Consider the following 23610-nt stretch of genomic DNA (forward strand, 5'->3'; position numbering starts at 1 on the left):
AGGCCCCACGAATGTATTCGTGTAAAGTGTTTTAATGTTCATATTTTTGTCACTGAATTATTTGTAACCAAGTTATAGGAACATATAATGAGGCTCATATCAAGAAAATAATGATATAACATAGTAGTACAACAACATTTATGCGGGGCCTCGAAGGCCCCACGAATGTATTCGTGTAAAGTGTTTTAATGTTCATATTTTTGTCACTGAATTATTTGTAACCAAGTTATAGGAACATATAATGAGGCTCATATCAAGAAAATAATGATATAACATAGTAGTACAACAACATTTATGCGGGGCCTCGAAGGCCCCACGAATGTATTCGTGTAAAGTGTTTTAATGTTCATATTTTTGTCACTGAATTATTTGTAACCAAGTTATAGGAACATATAATGAGGCTCATATCAAGAAAATAATGATATAACATAGCAGTACAACAACATTTATGCGGGGCCTCAAAGGCCCCAGGCCTGCATTCGTGTTGGATTTTCGGGTTATAAGTCATGAATGAAGATTTTCCCACGAGCCTGAATTAATTTTTTTTTAATGTCACTAAATTTTGTGTAACAACATGAAAGTCGGTGAAAATGAGGCTCATTCCAAAAAACAATTGTACAGCATGGTTTTTGCAACAACAAAAAAAACCTTGTGGGCCTCAGAGGCTCAATCACTGCATCCAAGGGTTAATGATCTTGTATACAAAGTCAAGGCTTGTGGAGAAGCTAGAACATATAATGCATGTTGTTTTCTGGCTCTCCTGGGAGTGGATACACTTGTTGCGGGTTTTGTGGAATGAGCTGAAATTGCCTTCAGTCGGATTTGCTTTCCAGGAAGAGAAGGCAAGTTGTTTCAAAAGCAACTGCCTCACCACAGGATTCAGTGTACCATGGGCGGGAAGTCCGGTAGAGTAATTGAAGACGAGATGGGATGAATCTGTGCATGAGAGATAGCAGGTTTCTGTGGAAGAATTCCCAGGCTGAGTTAATATCAGGAGCAGTAGATTTATAGGAGACTAGTCCTGAAGAAAGATAGCTGCTTGCATTCCCTGCCAATGAGCTTGAGTGAACTGCCGGACTCATCGGTGATGAGGCAGCTCTCTGAGAATAGCCAGAGAGATGTTGACTCTCACAAGCACATGATCGATGAACCAATTGGAGCAACCAAAGAAGAGAAGACATTTGCAGGGAAGTTTGTCATCACAAGTCCAGAGGGGAAGACTTGCCATTGAGAGAAATCTGAGTGGTAAAGTTGACAGATTGAGTCAGTCCGATGGAGTCACAAAATTCCTTTACTGAAGTGGCATGGCTGGTGAGGGAGGTACCAACACCCAGCAAATTGGCAGGGTGAAAATTGAAATTGCCATATGTGAGGAAGAGTGGTGAAAAGTTGGTCCATGTTGTTGGAGAAAAAGATGTAGATGGAATCATCACTGTTTGGAGGATGGTTTACAACATACAGACAAACACGAGGTGGGAGCGGAGGGGAAGTCACAGACAAACGTACTCCTGGGGGTTGGGAGGTGTAAGATCAGCCTGTGGACAGTGATAAATGGAGTTATTGATGTAAAGTGCAATTATGCCACCAGGGTAGGGTTCAGGTTGCCTACATCTGAGGAGACAATAGCTGGGGGAGAGACACTGATGTGTCAGGGACATTATGTGGAAGAAAGGATTCTATTAAAAAGATGATGTCTAGTTTTTCAGTAGCAGCCTGGATTGAGAGATCTATCAGGATGGAGTAGTACCCTCGGATGTTTGAGGTCCACACAGTTAAGGATGGGAGGAGGCGGCGTTGTTGGCAGGATGTAGAAATGTGGAAAGGAGGTAGGAGAGGGGTGAGATTGGGAGAAGGGGTGGGAAGGGTGGGAGGGCGTGGAGTGGGGTGGACGAGTAGGAAGCTGAGAGGGGCGGGCCAAGGGGAACGCTGAGAGGGGTTGAGAAGAGGGGGAAGCTGAGGGAGGAGGGTGTAGGAGGAAGATGAGGGGAGGTGGGGTGAAGGGGAAGCTTTGAGATGTGGCGTGAGAGGAAGCCTTGAGGGGGTCGGATGAAGGGGAAGCTTTGAGGGAGTAGGGTTAGGGTGAAGCTTTGAGAAGGTGGGGTGAGTAGGGAGCTTTGAGGGAGTGGGATGAGGGTTACGTTTTGAGGAGGTGGGGTGAGGAGGGATGCAGAAACAGGGGACATGAAATGGAGGGATGCTGAAGAGGTGATGACCACAAGCTTGCACTCCGTTACTGCATAAGGCAGTCATTACCACAGGCTTACACTAAAATTCACCACAATAATGCCATTAACACTACCGTCATGACTTGCCATTGGTCGGTTAACCCTCAGATCGGATTGGCTGCTGTGCATGAGATTCTAAAAACGCTGCTTTGTGATTGGTCATACAGCATAGCCCACCCCCTCATTAGCATTTATATGTGAGGGAAATCAAGGAGTTTTTTTTTTTTTACCCCTGAGGAAAGTCAACACAATTATATTGCTTTGAGTAGGTCGATTAAGAACGTCGTAGAATGTAGTTATAGCTGTGAAGGCACTCTTGCTATATACATGCGGCAAACCACCTCAGACCACAAAATTATGGGTGTATCAATTTAGTCAGTTATTTAGTATAAACTTTAGCCTGTTATGGCAATAAGGTTACCCGTGAGTGTTTTACAGAGTAAATCATGATCGATGAGACCATGCCCATTTCAAATTCACATTCTACAGACTTGGCATTCAATATGGAATATTTTTTTTGTGGGGGTGAACTTACTTTTCAAGATGACTTAGAACCAAAAGTTCATTGGAATTATGTTGAAATTATTCTAGATTTTGTTAATGTGACCTTTAAAAGAAACAAAAACCACATTTGACATTTCGAAGCAAATAAATTGATCCTTGAAAGTGATGTAAACTGATATCGAACTCGATTCATGGACAGTACTGTGTTAAACTTCTGTACGTTTTCCAGTAGTATTTCTTTATTTTGCACATTAGCCAATTTTTTTTTTAAACAAAAACAAAAGTTAAATTATGACTGGGATTACGGACAGTAAAATTACAGTTCAGTACTTCGTGTAACCCCCACGAGCATTCAGGAGAGCACGTACACGTTGAGGCATGGTGTTCACGAGATTTGCCAAGGTTTGGACAGGAATCGCTTGCCATGCAGTGACAATAGCCTGCTGCAATTCATGCACAGAGGTTGGCTGCTGGTCCAAGTTGTCGATTTGACACGTTAATTCTGCCCACAAGTTCTCTATCGGATTCATATCCGGGGACATGGCAGGCCACTCCATATGCTCCACACCATGGTCAGCAAGAAAGTGTTGGATCATGCGAGCATGATGAGGCCGTGCATTGTCATCTTGGAAGACGAAGTTTCCTCGAAAGGCTGCACGAGCAAATGGAAGCAATGTTTCTTCCAGAATGGCCCTGTACTTCAATTGGTTCAGGTTTCCATTCAGAACAACCAGGTCAGTTTTTCCCCCTGCATGAAAAGCATCCCAAACAGTCACCCCACCACCTCCAGCTTGGACTCTTGGCACTATACAATCTTCGTTGTAGGCTTCATGCACTTGTCTGCACACTCGGATGCGGCCATCTTGACGATAGACCAGAAATCTAGACTCGTCACTGAAGATCATGTGATTCCAGTGTCCTGGATGCCATTGACGGTGCTCTCTGGCCCACTGCAATCGGCGCTGGCTGTGTTGTCTGGTCAGGCGTGGCTTTCTCAGGGGACGCCTGGCATGATAGCCTGCTTGAACCAGTCGTTGGTTGACTAGCCTTCTGGATACAGGCACATTTGTCAGTTGCTGCCACTCAGCCCAAAGCCGATTAGCTGACTTGGTACGGCCATTGCGGACTAACCGGTGAAGCTGGCGATCATCCCTCCTTGTGGTTCTGCGGGGACGTCCTGGCCTCGGTATTGGAGTAAGGACACCCCTCTGAGCATTTCGTTTCAGGATCTTTGTCACCTGACCTTGAGTGATGCCATACTGCCGAGCAATAGCACGCTGTTTCATGCCGTAATTTCGTAAAGCCACCACTCCATGACAAACAGCATTGTCGAGTTGACGGACCATCTCCAGAGGAAGCGGCAATAACTTTTGTAGACATGCAGCAGTTGTTTTCCACGAATACAGAACGCAACAACCCTTATATACCCGATTGTGAAGCCAATCGTCAAATGTACCTGTCCGTACATTTTGTCACGCCACCTGTGATATAATACTGTTGTTGACTTCTTGCTGCGACAGACAATCAGTGACATTGTTCTTTCAACAAAGAAATCACCGAAGCATAAAAGAAACTCACCAGATTGATATACTGAGTTGAGAAAGTAAACCCAAGTCAAGAGAAAAAAAATATTCCATATTAAATGCCAAGTCTGTATAAACTCACATTTCAAACAGCGAAAAACTAGAAAGATTAATGCGTAAAATTTTAGGATCTGTGACCGAGAGAACATTATATGTCGAGCAAATAAACTCAAATGTGTTTTTGTTTCTCTCTGTTTACAATGTCTAGCTTTACCTCTTGTGGGAAAAGTAATTCACTCGTTATTAAAATTTGGATCTAACGCTTTGCAGATTAAAGGTGAACATCCTACAACAACAACAACAACAACATGCATTTTAAGGCCATTTTCCCTGCTAGAGCGGGGGTTAGCCTTGCGGTCCCCATGACAATCTTCTCCATTTTGCCCTATTTTCTGCATCTCTCCTTGTTAACCCCCTTGCCCGCATTTCTTCTTCCACCATCTTTAGCCAAGTCTTTCTCGGTCTTCCCAGTCCTCTACTTCCTTCTACATTAATTTCCATCACTCTTCTCAACCAGTCACTTTCATCCTTCCTCAACACATGACCAAACCATCTCAACCTGTTCCTCTTCACAGCATCAATCACAGGCAATATTCCCATCATCTTTCGCAATTCATCATTTGTCTTCCTCTCTCTCAACGATACTCCGCACATCCATCAAACCATTCACATTTCCACCCTTTCCAGCCTTCGTTGCTGCTCTACGTTCATTACCCAGGTCTCGCTCCCATAAATCATAACACTTCTCACACATGCAGCATACACCTTTCCCTTCAGCTTCAGCGGCACTCTCCTCCTCATCAGCATGCCACTCAGTTCCCGAAACTTCTTCCATGCACATCTCACTCGAGCAACCGTTGCCGAGTCTGATCCACCTTCTCCATTCAGCACGTCTCCGAGGTAGCAAAATGTTTTCACACCTTCCAGCTTCACGCCATCTCCAAGATCCAACTCAACATTTCCTCCATCTGCAGCTCCCTCTGCACACACCTTACATTTGAATGTAGCTGCCACACTGGTTAATGACCCTCTCAGACCACTACATTTTTGATGAACCCACTCAGCGCACATTGTACACTGAATGGAGTTCACTCCGACACCCTTCCTGCACACAGCACACGGCCACTTCCCAGTTCTTTCCACCTCACCACATGCTTTACCACTTGCCATCACCTTTGTCTTTCCGATATTCACCTTCAGACCTTTTGTCTCCATACATTCCTTCCACTTGTTCATCTTTTCCTTCAGTCCATCCATACTTTCCGCAATCAACACCAGATCATCTGCATACAACAACTCCCATGGTAAACCCTCCTTTACGTTCTGAGCCAGCACCTCCATCACAGCTACAAATAGTAGTGGACTTAGTACCGACCCCTGATGCACTCCCACCTTCACCTCAAACTCACCACTGTTCCCGTCCTTTGTCCTTACAGCTGTGCGTGCTCTTTTGTACATTGCCATCACTACTCTGATCAACCATTCCTCCACTCCTAACTTCCTCAATGCCCATGTCAATACTTTGCGTGGAACCCTATCGAATGCTTTCTCCAGATCAACAAACCCAAAAAACAACTTCTTCCTCTTATCCATGTACTTCTCCTGCAACTGCCTCACAATGAAAAGCGCATCTGTCGTTCCTCTTCCTGGCATAAATCCAAACTGCATTTCGTCGATGTTCACTTTCTTCCTTATCCTCCTTTCCAACACCCTTTCCAATACCTTCATTCCATGCTCCAATAACTTTATTGCTCGGTACGAGCCACACTCCAGAGGGTCACCTTTCCCCTTGTATAGAGGGACGAGGGTACTCAGTTCCCAATCCACTGGAATGCGGCCTTCTTTCACCACCAGATTACAGATCTCTGTCATTCTCTTCACACCCCAACTTCCTGCTGCCTTCAACATATCTCCCACAACTCCCGTCGGTCCTCCCGCTTTTCCACTCTTCATTGCTTTTATCGCTTCCTCAACTTCCTTCTCAGTTATCTTCTCTGCCGGTCCTAAAACTGGGTTACTCTCTATGTTGCCATCCCATTCATTCTCTGTATTCAACAGCATTTCCATATATCTTTTCCATCTTCCTTTAATTCCATCTGGGTCGACAACGATTTGTCCCACTTCATCCTTCAAGCAACTCACCCCCATCACATCACACCTCTCTTTCGCTATGTGCTTTGCAATCCTGAATACTGCTTTCTGACCCTCTTCCGAATCCAAGCGTTCTTCGAACATTTTCCTACATGCCTCCTGCGCCTTTGCTACCTCTTTCTTTGCAGCCTTCCTGGCTGCCTTATAACTTTCATGCTCTGCTGTTTCTGCTCCCGTACCCTTTGCCTTCTGCCACTCCTTGAACTTCTTCCTCTTCTCGTCAATCCTCTTTCCAACTTCATCATCCCACCACCATGTTTCCGAGTGCCTCGGTGGTCCTTTTGTCCATCCACATACCTCACCAACGGCTCCCAACAGACAAGCTTTCATTGACATCCAACCACTTTGAAGCTCAACCACATCATCCTCTGCCATACTCAGCCTCTCTTTTAATGCCTCCCTTACTGTCACCTCTTTCAACCTCCACACCTTCATTCTCGGTTGGTACTTCACCCGCCGAGTTCTCCTCGCACCTTTCACCCTTATGTCGCAGACAACCAAGTGGTGCTGTGAAACAGCCTCCTCCCCCGGGGTCACCTTTGTGTCCCGGAGGTGCCCCCTATCTCGCCTACACACCATCAGGTAGTCAACGGTTGTCGTCGACCCACCTGACGTATGTAACAAGCATATTATCCTCTTTCTGGAACTGAGTATTACAAATCAACAAATCAGCTCCATCAGCAAACTCCAAAATCCTTTCACCTTCTCCAGTTCTCACACCATATCCGTAACCCCCATGAACTCCCTCAAAACCATCCATACTCCTTCCCACATGTCCATTCAGGTCTCCTCCCACCACAACAACTTCCTCATCTTTCACGTTTTCCATCAGCTTCTCTATCGCACACCAGAACTTGTCCTTCTCTTCATCGCTTCGACCAACCTGCGGAGCATATCCCGAGATGACGTTCACCAAGAGCTTTCCAATCATCATTTTCACCATCATCAACCTATCACTCACTCTAGTCACACTCACCACACTGTCTACAAACTCCTCAGAAAACAGGACACCAACACCCTTCACGCCCTCCGGGCACCCTTGCCACACAAACTTGTATTTCTGTCCCTGCCTACCCTTCACCATTCTCACACCACTTCCCTTCCATCTCGTCTCCTGCACACAACATATGTCCACTCTTCTTCTGACCAATACTTCCACCACTTCTCCTGATCTCCCTGTCATTGTCCCTACATTCCATGTCCCAAACCTCAGAAACCGATCTCCACTTCGGGCTGTACCCTGCCCATATGTAGTTGTAATTGTCATGGTTCTCTTTTTGAAGCAATGTTTTTATGGCCGGATGCCCTTCCTGACGCCAACCCTCTTAGTCGTCTCTTACGACACGCAGGGATACGGTGTACCTATTCTGACCAGGGTACACACTGGGAAACGTTTAAAACATGGAAATTCTGTGGGGGGGGGGGGGGGGGCGGCGTCAGCATCACGGCTGCGGTTTAAACATATTCCAACAATATCCAAACAGAACCATGAAAACCATGAAAAACAATCTGGGAAAAGTCTCCAAGCGAGAGCGTGGATTTGAGAAAGGAGCAGAGGCGGAAGAAAAACGAGATACAGGGGGCGGGGCACAAGTCGAGACGAGGAGGAGAGCGAACAAGCACGTGTCCGGGAGGAGAGAAAGAATCAATATAGAATTCTTTGTCTATCCGTTTGTCCTGTTTTTAAAAAACGCTGGACAAAGGGTAAAATGCCCACGAGAGGCAGGGGGGAGAAAAGAAAATCAAAGAAACAAGCAAATACTATGAAGGAAAGAACTTACACTCACAAAACACCGACGGGGGGCAGGGAGCCCGGAAAGACCAGGCCGCGCACGACGCGCGAATAAAAAACGACCAATCACACACAAATCCGCAACAACCACAAAAGCAAAACTAAACAGAAACACACAACAACACACACAACAAAACAACCAGCGGAAACCCGACAAAGACACGAATGGGAAAACACTCAAACTTCGATGCCGTGGAGAGATCGAAGCAAGCCTCGTCGCCCGAGGGACCGGAAGTGAAGTCCAAATGGTGAACATCCATTGTGAAAGGTGAACATCCTACCAAATGAGTTATTCACATGATCCTGCTACCACATCCCTCACCCCGACAATCATGTACGAACATGGTTAAAATTCGATCTGGACTTTCAATCTTTAAAGGCAGAACAAGGTATACAAAATTTGGAGATGAATAATTTTTGAAGGAATTTGTTTTTATAATGTGAGTGACCCAATACCCATAATCACGTCTTTCCCGTTTTAATGCAGGTGCCGAAAATGAAGATGGTCGAAAATGAAGTGACAGAGGGTGGGAGTAACGAATAAAAACCACCTTTAGAGGCCATTTTTCCCCGCAAAGCGGGGGTTGGCCTTTTTCGGGAACCGTGGTTGTTGTTGTTTTTCGGTCCCCTTTTTGAAGCAATGTTTTACGGCCGGATGCCCTTCCTGACGCCAACCCTTTTTGCCGCCTTTAACGACAAACAGGGAATTACCAGTGAACTGGTACTCAATTAGCCGACCACGGAAGGATGAACAGGCTGAGTCAACCCCCCTGGCGTTAATTCAGCAATCGACCGGGATTTGAACCCAGGATCCTTGGATCCTAAGCCGGCACCCTAGCCGCTAGCCCAACACCAGGTGGGAGTAACGAATGATGATGAAATTTCTGGTCAACAGAATGGTAATGATTGCTTGTGCCAAGGACATCCGTACGGTATTTGGCTGTTGCAAAATCGTTTAAATATTGATGTCAAAGTGTACAGAATGAACATTCCGCAGGTACGGCCAACTTGATCAACGGCGATGCAAACGTGGAGTCGAGGATGTCATTTTGAATGGCCAAAGAAATTGTCTTCAGCAATTCGGTGCAGAAGTAAACGTTGGTGTTGGCAGTATTGAGTCAGTCACTCATGAGATGTTAGTTAAAACTGCATACAAAGGAGCAGGTCGACGAACAACCCCCAAAGGGGAAAATTCCTTTAATTACCTAAACGGGCATTAAAATGGCATTCTCCTCATTTTAAGCTCTCTCTTAAGATTATATCTTTCTTTCAAACCCTTTCCTTATAATGTAAACAAAAGAAATGACTAAGTAAGTTTTTCCTCAAATAATGTAACATATCAAACTAGAAAGTAGAATTTGATGCGAACTCATCGATGGATGTGCCTCCGCCCACGTTAGATGTCAACCCACTGTTACATTTGATCTCAATTGAAGGTCACATGAAAAATGAAAGGCCCCTGGTGAGGGGGAGTGAGAGAGAGAGGAAGAGAGAGCGAGAAGGGGGGGGAGAGTAAAGACAGATAAGTAGATGAGAGACAACATCAGATGATTCTAACTAAAGCTATAATCTGCAAAATAATTTTCAAAGGCCTTCAAACTTTTTAACCCAAAATTGAATCAGTTAATCCATGTATTACAGTCGATATACTAGCTCTGAAAAGTTTGGTCAAAATACCTTCAGCAGTTCACAGGCATCTCAGCAACTAAAATATGCTACTTTCAGCTGAAGGTCACATGACCTTTGACCCTTTGAATCCAAAATCTAATAGGTTCATCTTTGCATCATAATACACCTTTGTATCAAGTTTTGTAAAAAAAAATTAAGTGGTTCACAAGTTATTGCGGTAACAATTCATCACGGATGGACACACGCACGGATGGAAGGGGACACACATGGATGGACGCATGCGCGGCCAAACCAAAAACAAAATGCCTTCGGGCACTTTCAGCGTTGGATACATGAAAAAAAAATCCTCATAATATCCAAATATCAAATAACATTCTTACATAATCTTGTAAATAATTTTAAGTGTTTGTGCGTTTGCACGTTGTTCTTTCACGGCTGAACTGTAGCACCCAGAGTCCCCAAATATGGGGTGTAGGTACATAAGAATCTGGGCAAGGTTGCAAACTACCATGTGTTGACCATGAAGGCCATTTTGAGGCCACCAAAGGCCACTATAAAGTGTTTATTGGGATGTGGGTTCAGGCAGTGTTGCCGCCGGCCCACAGGTAAAAGCTAACCACCACGGGGCCAATAACTCCATAGCTAGTCAAGGTCCAATGTGTCCCGAAACCACCGCAGGGAAAAGCTCATCACAATGAGGGCAATAACTCCATACATTTTCAATGCATATGTGCAGGAAACCCTACACAGTTTGTTCCTGTGCAGCACCGGGTACTCGGTCTAGTATCAAACACGAATAAAAAGACATAAAATGTCAAAGCCCCCGCCGTGGTTTTAGTAATTTTGTCGTACTTAGTCCAAAACGGGGGCTAATAATATCAAAAGAGTCAGACATTGTAAATATTGAAAAACATTTTAATGATCCCAATTTTAGGAAAAATCCATCAAACTGCGGATGAAGGCCTTGCAGGTGAATATGGGTTCAGGTGTGCCAAATAAGGACATTGCGTGACGGAGTATGCCCGGTCAGGGTCTGGCTTTGGAGGCCAACTTTGAAATTGTGGCTTGCCAAAGAAAGATCATGGCTGATAGTGACACCCAAAAGTTTGAATGATTGAACTTCCTCAAGAGGATTGTTAAGAAAGTAGATCGGAGGGTTTGCCAGACGGTCCTTTTGGAGAGAGACAGAGAGACAGAGAGAGAGACAGAGAGACAGAGAGAGAGAGAGAGAGAGAGAGAGAGAGAGAGAGAGAGAGAGAGAGAGAGACACACACAGAGAGGGAGACAGAGACAGAGAGAGAGAGAGACAGAGAGATAATGAGAGTGTGAGATTTGTCTGGATTGAAAGACATAAAGGCATGTTCCAAGTGTTTGATCAGCTTGTGATTCTGTGAAGGTCTGAAGACAGGGAAGTGGCTGCTGCCTGCATGTCTGAAAGCAATTGGTTTTGTAATAATGTAGTTTTATATTACTATATCGTATATTTGTTTTGTAATAGTATTAATTGCATGGAACGAGAAAGACACCAGAGCTTTTGCAAATAGTAACCATTACTTTGTACTGCGTCCAAATAAAATTTTCACCCTCTATGCACCTTCCCCTATTTCTTCTTCATGTTCATAATAACATTTTGACCCATTGCTTGAGGGCTGGGAGGATAGGTTATGTATCTGCGCATTTGCTTTTGAGCCGTCTTATCTAGCCTGGGTTCAAATGTTGACCCAATCTAAAAAAAACTGTCCTCCTGGTGCTTCGCATGCAGGGCGAGGCATCAGTGTGTGCCGCCGTCCACAGGAAAGACAAAACATGAGGACCCATCTGCCCGCACTGAAAACGTTGGAGGACGTGAATGATCCTGTGCAAACAGTAGGTGAGATATTGCCACCATGTACAATTACCGTGACCAAATCATAAATTCTCATAGAGCCTGGTCAGCCGATTCGTGAAAGACTTGTGCCATAAGCATTCTTAAGACTTGTGCCAGAAATGGGAGCGGTAGTAGTCGTAGCAGCACTATTCTCGTTTTGTATATTCATTACGCATTAATCTGTTTATCTTTTCGCTGGTTAATGTTGTGCCAGACACTTCCCAATGCCTATATGGCCTGTTTGCCATTGGCGGAGTGCATTTTTTTCTCAACGGAATGGGATTTGACAGGAAGCATTTCTCCCGGTGTTCCCCCAGATAAGTGCTGCATTGTGGAGCACACCATACTTTTGACAATCTCTTTCACAAGTTTTTCAGTACATAAACGTCAAATATTGCACGACATCCATCAAACAAGAGTATGTCATTGGGCGACCATCATTCTAAAATTTGGAATTACGACCCTCGAATGAAAAGAAAAAGTGAGCAAGTTCAACACCCACATTTTACCGTCATTTTTTGATCCCAAAGTGCGTTGAGCTGAGAAATGAACTGTGAGCTAAGATGAAACCACACTTCTGGAACAGGAATAAATTGTGTCAGGTTTGGTGATGACCTGTAATCCATCATACGCCGGTTTAAGAGATCTTTTGAAATAATGAGGATAAACATGTCGTTAGCTCTGGTGCTCTTCAAAGGCCTGTTTCAGACGTTGCCTTTGCTATGTCACGATTTGCTATACTTTACTTGCACAAAGGATGGCCTTTTTTTTTCCTGGTGCATTGTTAAAATCTATTTTTATTCAAGCAAACAGTAATTGAAGTGAACAACCCAATTTTAATGGATTTATTTCAACTCGACATAAAGAACAATAAAATGTGGACCTTATGATGTATAAAATAAAAAAGATGAAAATCAGTCGTCATGATGGAGAAATTAAATAAAACTATTACCATCGGTTTTTTCGGTGCTATTACAGCCAACCAGGAACTTTCGACACCCGGAAATGGTCAAAGCAAAATTTATAATCCCGGTTATATTTACTTGGACTATAGTACAGCGGATAAGCTCTCATATTTTAACAAATTGTGCATTTTTTGAGAAAAGCATGAAATTTCTAGCATAGTTAGTATATACCATAAGGTTTATTTTCAGATGTGGAGGGAAGTCAGATTTGACCTCTGAGGACCGTGAGAGGTCAAATCCAAAATGGCCGCCAGTCCACCGGGTCTAATGTTCATTGGCCCAAAAACGCTCACCAAATCCACCCATAACTTTGCCCTCAACATCGGCGGTTTCCCAGTATCCACCTCCCCTCACATCCGGAATCTTGGCATCATCTTTGACCAAACCCTCTCCTTCGACAAATACACTAAACAGATCACAAAGACAGCCTTCTTTCACCTGAAAAACATCGCCCGTCTCCGTCCATCCCTCTCCTCCATGGCTGCAGAAACCCTCATCCACGCCTTCATCACCTCCCGTCTGAACTACTGCAACAGCCTCCTCTATGGTTCACCCTCAACAATCACCAATAAACTCCAATACATTCAGAACTCCGCTGCCCGTCTACTCACCCATTCCCGGACCCGTGACCACATCACCCCCGTCCTTTACAAGCTTCACTGGCTCCCCATCCCCCAGAGAATCCAGTACAAAATCCTCCTCTTGACCTACAAAGCCCTCCATAACCTGGCCCCATCCTACCTGGCTGACCTCCTCTCCAGACACACTCCCACCCGCAACCTCTGCGCTGCTGGTACCAACCTCCTGACCCCCCCCCCCCCCCCCCCGATAGCAGACATGGATTCGTCACCCCATTGGAGGAAGACCCTCTCGTGAGCAGGCCATTGGTGCTCCAATGGTTGGTCGTGAGTGCCCCGGAAGCAGTGACCGGAAAGAGAGTGGCAATTCTAGATGTGGGAAAATTGCATGCTTCGTCAGGGTCGCCCAGATGGCAGAGCACTGGTACAGTTCACCAGAGGACATGGGTTCGATTCCTGGTCTGGGTGTGTAATTTTCCCACATATATCAATTTAATTATTTAATCCTGTTCATTAATGTAATAAAAACATCGGCGTTTCGTGGACTGTGAGCACCTCGTTTCGAAAACTTTCTGACAGCCCCATGAATATTAAAACACAAGTATTTATTTATCTTTTCACAAATTATTAAGTAATAGGCATTCCAACCCGTCGCTTTGCTGCAAAGCTCAGTGTGATTTGCTTTGGTTTGAACCTCCACTTAAAATGAGTGAAATTAAACATTTTGAAAGTTTCAAATTATTCTCACTGAGATTTCAACATCCCCATAATGCAAATTATCAAATTGTTTAAACTTTCTTTATATAATAAGATGATGATTTATAATACCAGATACCAACTAATACCAGATATCGGCAGCCTCCTCGCTCTCTGCAGACCTGGACAAAATCACAGACTGGTCAAACAAGTGGAACATGTCTTTCAATCCTGACAAACCTCACACTCTCACGATGTCTCTCAGAAAAGACCGACTGGACAATCCTCCTATCGACTTTCTGAACAATCCTCTCCAAGAAGTTCTGTCACTCAAGCTTTTGGGTCTCACTATCTGCCATGATCTTTCCTGGGAAAACCACATTTCCAAGCTGGCCTCCAAAGCCAGTCGCCGACTGGGCATCCTCCGTCGTGCGAAGTCCTTCCTTGGCACACCTGAGCTCCTCACCACATACAAGGCTTTCATCCGCAGCTCAATGGAATACTGTTCTCCCCTCTGGGCCGGTGCTCCTACCTCACACCTCGCTCGGCTTCACCCTGTTGAAACCAAAGCTTTCAGAATCATTGGAATCTCCCGAGATGAAGCTAACTCCAAGGGCCTCTCACTCACTCACCGCAGGCAGGTTGGTGGTCTTTCTGTCTTCTACCGACTCCTCTCCGGCCTTGCTCCCCCAGCTCTCTCTGTGCTCTGTCCCCCAAATATTCCTGCAGGTCGCACAAGATCTGCCTGCAACCCTCTTATGGTTAAACTGCCAAAATCAAGACTCTCTGCTCACCTTCACTCCTTCATTCCTCTTTTCTCCCGCCTCTGGAACAAACTCCCACACTCTCTTCAATCCCACTCCTCTTTCCAGGTCTTTAAAACGGTTGTTCACCACCATCTCTTATCTTCCCCCATTCAAAACCTTGATCTCTTCTACCCCCGTTAATTCACCCCATATCTGCTTTTTTTTGAAATACCGACTTCTTTCCTGAAAGTTCTAGCAGTGTCCATGTGTTTTATACCTCTCCGACCTCCTCCCCCCACCTTCCCATGCCTCCTCCCCACAAGCCCTCTCCCTCCCACAGATCTCCCGATGTCCCTGTTCTCTGCTGTTGTACTTGTGTGCTTTCCTCTCTCTCCCCATCTTGTCTCCCGCTCCCTTTTTTGTATGTCCGTTTGTTTTTTTTGTGATTGATGTTAGCTCTTAGACGAGCCTCGATCTTGTATACAAAACCCCTCCCCCCCAAAAAAAACGGGGGCGCTATACTATACACATTTACATAGAGATAATTGGGGTCTTACCCTCAAACCCTCTCCCCCCAGATATGCGACTCAGACGGGCTTAATACTTGGGGGTACCCTTTGGCAACATGTAAAACTTGTTTGGATTTGATTCAGGAGTTTTATAGTTTTTAAAGCATATACAAATATATATAAAGCAACAAACAAATAAATATCCAAATAGACAATTTCACTTTTATATTATCGATATATGTGAATGCAACTCAAGCAAAGCGCGATCATTATTGAATCGTTAACAAGGTTCTTGGCACCTGTTGGGCCGATGCCAAAAATCTACTCATCGCACTCTCCGCTTGATTAGCCACAAGTTTCCATCGAAATGACACGTCCCGGGGTTAACAAGACATCACCATGACATCACAGTCGATGCAGTTCGTGGCGTCCATTGGCGCACCTGCCCTTTAGAACAATGAAACTCATTCGAGCAGCTATTCTTTTAATCTTCACACAGCACGGAGGGAGAGAGCCGGCGATGCATACAAAGTGTGATATGAACGTTACAGATCCCCGAGCTCTATGGTCGCAAGTTGGAAGGCAGCGCATAAAATAGGAACGATAAAATTGGAGTGGCAACACTGGGACACTTTATACGAATTAAACTGGTTGGAAACACGTCACACATTTAAGGTGCCCTGTGAATACATGATCGTTAAATATCTCAATTTTTCGGCGATTGTGCAAACTCATTGTCTGCTGTAATTGGGCAGGCCGCCTTGGCAACCTCGGCATTCATTTGAAGAAAAGCCACAATTTCTAAGGACAATGGCTGATGAGCACAGGCCTACACAGGCACAGGCCTGATGAGCACAGGCCTACGTCTCGTTCGTGTGCAGGATTCTTGATGAATACATCGTGATTATGAGCAATTTGTAACGACGTGACCCACAAGGTTATCACTCCATTTAAAACCTTTCAAAAACGTGGGCAAATTATGGCAATGCCAGATGTGTCTCGGAATATTCATACAAAGACAGTTTTGTAACTGTGACTAACAGTGCATACTAATGCATATGCAGTACTTCCAACTTTAGCTCCTATTAAAAGACCGCTGGTTTGAAGCTTCAACCATTTACCCAGAGTGCAATGCTCACAGTGTGAAACTTCAGATTGAACAAGACCTCAGGGGTTTGACGATCTCAATTCCCATCTTCTTTTGAGCGTCATCACCTTATGTTACAGCATCACCAAGTTAATTTTGCTATGAGCCTTTCATAGAGCATCCCATGGTACTTAGGATTTCATAAAATCATCTCTTTCATGGCAGAGATTAATGTTGCGATAGATGCACACCTTATATCAATATCAAGGACAGCCTTACAGGTACAAATTATCAGAAGTGCACATATTAGATGCTCAACCAATTTCCTAGGAAAGACTAAGAGAAAGACATAATGAAAGCATAAAAAAAACAATTTAAAAATAAAGTACTTAGTGTTTTATTATTTTGCTTCTCAGTGAAGAGCGTAATGAAAGAAATCTATTGATTGATTTATTGAATCTGCATGCATAAGGGGGAAATAAACCCTCTTTTGAGAGAACGGTGCTAGGCCACACACAAATCATGCTGCAGCTCCACCCGCCCCAAGCACCTGCTCGAACAGGTGTTGTCCAATAGTACTGCCGAGAATGACAAAATCCATCTCCGATTCCATGCTGATCACGCGTACGTTCACCTAAGCACACATCAGCCTCCAATCAATTTCAAGGTATTCATGATGATGACAATGAAAAAAAAAATACAATTATAACAATTCATCACAAGAGCACGTGGACAACAATGGCACCACTACATTATGAACAAAGCAACTCAATCCATGATCATGGAAGTTTAACTTTTATACCCTAGACACATGTATATGGATATGGATATGTATGTACAGTCACATGAAAAAGTAAGTACACCCCATGTAAAGTTTTGACTTTTTCAACATATTTCAACATACAGCTATTTGATCTTGATTTCAACAATATTGATAGATAAAGGTGATATAATATAACAAATATCATGAAACATTTACATTTTGTAGTCCATTGTATAATTTAAAAAAACATAAATGCAAATTTCGCATGTGGAAAAAGTAAGTACACCCTTGGCTCTAATAGGTATACCACCTATTAGAGCCAAGGGTGTACTTACTTTTTCCACATGCGAAATTTGCATTCATGTTTTTTTAAATTATACAATGGACTACAAATCCCCCCACAACATGCCCCCTTTGGCAGAAACAACCTCAAGTAGGCGTTTCTTATAACTGTCTACCAGTCTCTGACATCGACTGGGAGAAATTTTTCCCACTCCTCCATGCAGAATTCTTTCAGCTGTGCGATGTTTGAGGAGTTTCTTGCATGCACAGCTCGTTTCAAATCCCCCCACAACATCCCGATGGGATTCAGATCCGGGCTTTGACTTGGCCATTCCAGAACCCTCCATTTCTTTCTTTTCAGCTTTGGTGGATTTACTGGTATGTTTAGGGTCATTGTGATGTTGCAAGGTGCACCTTTGGTTGAGCTTCAACTTTCCGACAGATGGCCTCACATTATCCTCAAGCACCCTCTGGTACAATGAAGAATTAATAGTGGCTTCTATGATGGTGAGCTGCCCAGGCCCTGATGCAGCAAAGCTGCCCCAAACCATAATATTTCCACCACCATGCTTTACAGTTGGTATCAGGTTCTTGTGGTCAAATGCTGTCTTTGGTTTTCACCAAACATGTCTTCTGGTACTGTGGCCAAATAGCGCTACCTTTGACTCATCTGTCCAGAGCACATTGTTCCAGAAGTGCTGGTCTTTGCCTAGGTGTTCATTGGCAAACTTTAGCCTTGTCATGATGTTCTTTCTGGACAGCAAAGGTTTCCTCCTGGCACACCTCCCATGTAGATCAAATTTGTGCAGCCTCTTTCTAATGGTAGACTCGTGCACTTTGACATCAACAGAGGCAAGAGCTACCTGTAGGTCCCGTGATGACATTCTGGGGTTCTTAGAGACTCCTTTCAGCATCTTGCAGTCTGCACTCGGGCTGAACTTGCTGGGGCGGCCTGGTCTGAACAAGTTGGCAGTTGTTTGGAATCATCTCCACTTGTAGATGATCTTCCGGACAGTCGAATGATTGATTTCAAATTGTTTGGAGATCTTTTTAAATCCTTTCCCAGACTCGTAGGCATCTATAACCTTCTTTCTGAAGGCCTCAGAGAGCTCTTTTGATCTAGGCATGGTGATGCCGCAAACTTCAACAACAAAGAGCAAACCAAACGAAATGTCTGAGGTTTAAGTAAGACAGGTTCCTCCAAGATCCTCTCTAATGATGTTCTAATCATTTGCACCTGAGCTGGTTCACCTGATTCTAATTTTAGGTATTTGAAGTAGTGATAAATGTCGGGGTGTACTTACTTTTTATATATATACATATATATACAGACTTGCATTTAATATGGAATTTTTTTTTGTGGGGGTGAACTTACTTTTCAAGATGACTTAGAACCAAAAGTTCATTGGAATTATGTTGAAATTATTATAGATTTTGTTAATGTGACCTTTAAAAGAAACAAAAACCACATTTGACATTTCGAAGCAAATAAATTGATCCTTGAAAGTGACGTAAACTGATATCGAACTCAATTCATGGACAGTACTGTGTTAAACTTCTGTACGTTTTCCAGAAGTATCTCTTTATTTTGCACATTAGCCAAAATTTTTTTAAACAAAAACAAAAGTTAAATTACGACTGGGATTACGGACAGTAAAATTACAGTTCAGTACTTCGTGCAACCCCACGAGCATTCAAGAGAGCACGTACACGTTGAGGCATGCTGTTCACGAGATTTGCCAAGGTTTGGACAGGAATCGCTTGCCGTGCAGTGACAATAGCCTGCTGCAATTCACGCACAGAGGTCGGCTGCTGGTCCAAGTGGTCGATTTGACGCATTAATTCTGCCCACAAGTTCTCTATCGGATTCATATCCGGGGGCATGGCAGGCCACTCCATATGCTCTACACCACGGTCAGCAAGAAAGTGTTGGATCATGCGAGCATGATGAGGCCGTGCATTGTCATCTTGGAAGACAAAGTTTCCTCAAAAGGCTGCACGAGCAAATGGAAGCAATGTTTCTTCCAGAATGGCCCTGTACTTCAACTGGTTCAGGTTTCCATTCAGAACAACCAGGTCAGTTTTGCCCCTTGCATGAAAAGCAGCCCAAACGGTCACCCGACCACCTCCAGCTTGGACTCTTGGCACTATACAATCTTTGTTGTAGGCTTCATGCAATTGTCTGCGCACTCGGACGCGGCCATCTTGACGATAGACCAGAAATCTAGACTCGTCACTGAAGATCACGTGATTCCAGTGTCCTGGTTGCCATTGACAGTGCTCTCTGGCCCACTGCAATCGGCGCTGGCAGTGTTGTCTGGTCAGGCGTGGCTTTCTCAGGGGACGCCTGGCACGATAGCCTGCTTGAACCAGTCGTTGGTTGACTAGCCTTCTGGATACAGGCACATTTGTCAGTTGCTGCCACTTAGCCCTAAGCCGATTAGCTGACTTGGTACTGCCATTGCGGACTAACCGGTGCAGCTGGTGATCATCCCTCCTTGTGGTTCTGCGGGGACGTCCTGGCCTCGGTATTAGAGTAGGGACACCCCTCTGAGCATTTCGTTTCAGGATCTTTGACACCTGTCCTTGAGTGATGCCATACTCCCGAGCAATAGCACACTGTTTCATGCCGTAATTTCGTAAAGCCACCACTCCATGACAAACAGCATTGTCGAGTTGATGGACCATCTCCAGAGGAAGCGGCAATAACTTTTGGAGACGTGCAGCAGTTGTTTTCCACTAATACAGAACGCAACAACCCTTGTATACCCGACTGTGAAGCCAATCATCAAATGCACCTGTCCGGACATTTTGCCACGCCACCTGTGATATAATACTGTTGTTGACTTCTTGCTGCGACAGACAATCAGTGACATGGTTCTTTTAACAAATAAATCACCAAAGTGTAAAAGAAACTCACCAGATTGATATTCTGAGTTAAGAAAGTAAACCCAAGTCAAGAAAAAAAAAAATATTCCATATTAAATGCCAAGTCTGTATATATATATATATATCTATATATATATCTATATATATATCTATATATATATCTATATATATGTCTATATATATATAGATATCTATATATATCTCTATATATATCTATATAAAAAAAAGATATATATAAGATATCATAATAGAACACATAAGAGAGATATATATATATATATATATATATATATATATATATATATATATATATATATATATATATATAGATATATAGATATATATATATAAATATAGATATATATATATATATATATATATATATATATATATATTTTTATATATATATATATATATATATATATATATATATCAGTTATTATGCGATTTCATACCATCAGTGGTGAACCACCATTATGGTATCCTATCCAGCTATCGCTGTACCTTAATGGGAGCGATAAGCACGTCTGCCACATGGCACATTATCTCTGGTATCCACTCATTATATGGAATCGCCTGGATGTAGCCGGGAGTAACCAATCTAAATATAATTTCAATTCTCCAGCTTAATGAGCGCACGTAATGACGTCACCATCATGTATGTACGCTCTGCCTGTCAAGCTCTTGGAAGAGTCTTCCAGTGAAACCCCTTATTTCCAGTGAAGGGAAATCCTAACGCTACAGCATACAATGACATTTTAGACGATTGTGTGCTTCCAACTTTGTGGCAACATTTTGGGGAAGGCCCTTTTTTTTTTTGTTTTTTTTGTATATTGAATCGAGGCTCGTGAAAGAGCTAACATTAACTTCACAAACAAATCGACCAGACAAACAAAATACACAAAAAGAGGGAGCGGAAGACAAGATGGGGAGAAAAGGGGAAGCACACACACACAACATCCGAGAGCAGGGAGATGTGTGGAAGGGAGAGGGCCCGGGGGGAGGAGGCGTGGGAAGGGGGTGGGGGGGAAGGGAGAAGTATAAAGCACAAGGACACCAAGGACTTCCAGGACAAAAGTTGGTATTTCAAAAAGTGAAATTGGGGTGAAATTAGCGGGGGTAGAAAAGATCAAGGTTTTGGATGGGGGAAGATAAGAGATGGTGGTGAACAGCTGTTTTAAAGACTTGGAGGGTGGAGTGGGATTGAAGAGAGTGAGGGAGTTTGTTCCAGAGGCGGGAGAAAAGAGGAATGAAGGAGTGAAGGTGAGCAGAGAGTCTTGATTTTGGCAGTTTAACCAAAAGAGGGTTGCAGGCAGATCTTGTGCGACCTGTAGGAATATTTGCGGGACAGAGCCCAGAGAGAGCTGGGGGGGCAAGGCCAGAGAGGAGTCGGTAGAAGACGGAAAGACCACCAACCTGCCTGCGGTGAGTGAGTGAGAGGCCTTTGGAGTTAGCTTCATCGCGGGAGATTCCAATGATTCTGAATGCTTTGGTTTCAACAGCGTGAAGGCGAGCTAGGTGTGAGGCAGGAGCACCAGCCCAGAGGGGAGAGCAGTATTCCATTGAGCTGCGGATGAAAGCCTTGTATGTGGTGAGGAGCTCAGGTGTGCCAAGGAAGGACTTCGCACGACGGAGGATGCCCAGTCGGCGACTGGCTTTGGAGGCCAGATTTGAAATGTGGTTTTTCCAGGAAAGATCATGGCAGATAGTGAGACCCAAAAGCTTGAGTGACAGAACTTCTTGGAGAGGATTATTCAGAAAGTGGATGGGAGGGTTGTCCAGTCGGTCTTTTCGGAGAGACATCGTAAGAGTGTGAGATTTGTCAGGATTGAAAGACATGTTCCACTTGTTTGCCCAGTCTGTGATTTTGTCAAGGTCTGCAGAGAGTGAGGAGGCTGCAGACTGCTGATCTGAGGGATGAAGAATGGAGCGACAGAGAATAGAGTCGTCAGCAAAGAGATAGAGAGGATTTTCAAGAGAGTCAGAGAGATCATTGATGAAGACCAGAAAAAGCCCAGGGCCCAGAACACTGCCCTGGGGAACTCCAGCCTGAACAGGAAGAGGAGATGAGAGAAACCCATTCAGGGCCACACGTTGACTATGACTTGAGAGGAAGTCCGCCAGCCATGCGTGGAGATTTACATGGATACCAAAAGAGGAGAGTTTGGTGAGCAGAGCGGGGTGCCAGACCGTATCGAAGGCACGTGATATGTCAAGGGAGACTGCTCTAATTTCCTGTTTGGCATTGAGGACCTCCATCCATTGTTGAGAAAGCAGAAGCAGCATGTCCAGAGTGGAGTGTCCAGGTCTGAAACCAAATTGATGATCAGAGATCAAGCCATTGGAGAAGAGGAAAGATTTCATATCTGAAGCAATGATGGATTCCATGACTTTGCTGATAATTGGGAGAAGGCTGATTGGTCTGTAGTTGCTGGGATCTGTTTTTGCACCTTTTTTGTTCAAAGCGGTGATGTTGGCAGATTTCCAAGCAGATGGAAGATGACCTTGAGCAAAAGAGAGGGTGAAGAGAACAGAGAGGGGGAGTGAAAGAGCGGAAGAACATGATTTTAGGACCCGTGGGCTGATGCCGTCAGGTCCAGTTGCAGAATCAGAGTTGAGGGTTGACAGAAACTTTTCCACCTTGTCAGGAGGAAAGGACACAGAGTCCAGGAGCAGCTGGGTACGACTGGGTACGGTGGGTACAGAGAGGGATGGGTTTGGGACCCAAGATTTAGAGGCAAACACAGAGTTGAGGCATTCAGCTTTTTCACGTGCGGAGTCAGCCGTGTGGCCATTTAAGGTGAGGGAGGGGATGGAGGGGGAACAAACACCAGAAACAGATTTCACCAGACGCCACCAGGATTTGGAAGAGGGAGACAGATAAGAGGTTATGTGAAACAGGCCCTTGCCTGTTTCAGCATCAAAATGCCCCCGTGCACAAAGCAAAGCCCAGACAGAAATGGTTTGTCAAGATCGGTGTGGAAGAACTTGACTGGCCTGCACAGAGCCCTGACCTCAACCCCATCGAACACCTTTTGGGATGAATTGGAACGCCAACTGCGAGCCACGCCTAATCACCCAATATCAGTGCCCGACCTCACTAATGCTCTTGTGGCTGAATGGAAGCAAATCCCCACAGCAATGTTCCAACATCTAGTGGAAAGCCTTCCCAGAAGAGTAGAGGCTGTTATAGCAGCAAAAGGAGAACCAACTCCATATTACTGCCCAGGATTTTGGAATGAGATGTTCGACGAGCAAATACGGGTGTGATGTTCGGATGTCCACATACTTTTGGCCATGTAGTGTATGTAAGTATGTATGTCGGTATGTATGGCAGGAATTTA

The 23610-nt window shown here is 44.3% G+C and overlaps 1 protein-coding gene across 1 annotated transcript in view; it reads right to left on the reverse strand.

The window, feature by feature from the left end:
- LOC137439858 (moesin a) overlaps positions 1–23610 on the reverse strand; it is an 84666-nt gene that overhangs the window by 39151 nt on the left and 21905 nt on the right. The window contains exon 2 of the mRNA XM_068136021.2: positions 16883–16966. Within this exon, the coding sequence (XP_067992122.1) occupies positions 16883–16966 (84 nt within the window). The remainder of the gene's footprint in view (positions 1–16882; positions 16967–23610) is intronic.

This window comes from Myxine glutinosa, chromosome 14 (genome assembly GCF_964187855.1).
Source record: "Myxine glutinosa chromosome 14, kmMyxGlut1.1, whole genome shotgun sequence".
Classification (NCBI taxonomy): domain Eukaryota; kingdom Metazoa; phylum Chordata; class Myxini; order Myxiniformes; family Myxinidae; genus Myxine; species Myxine glutinosa.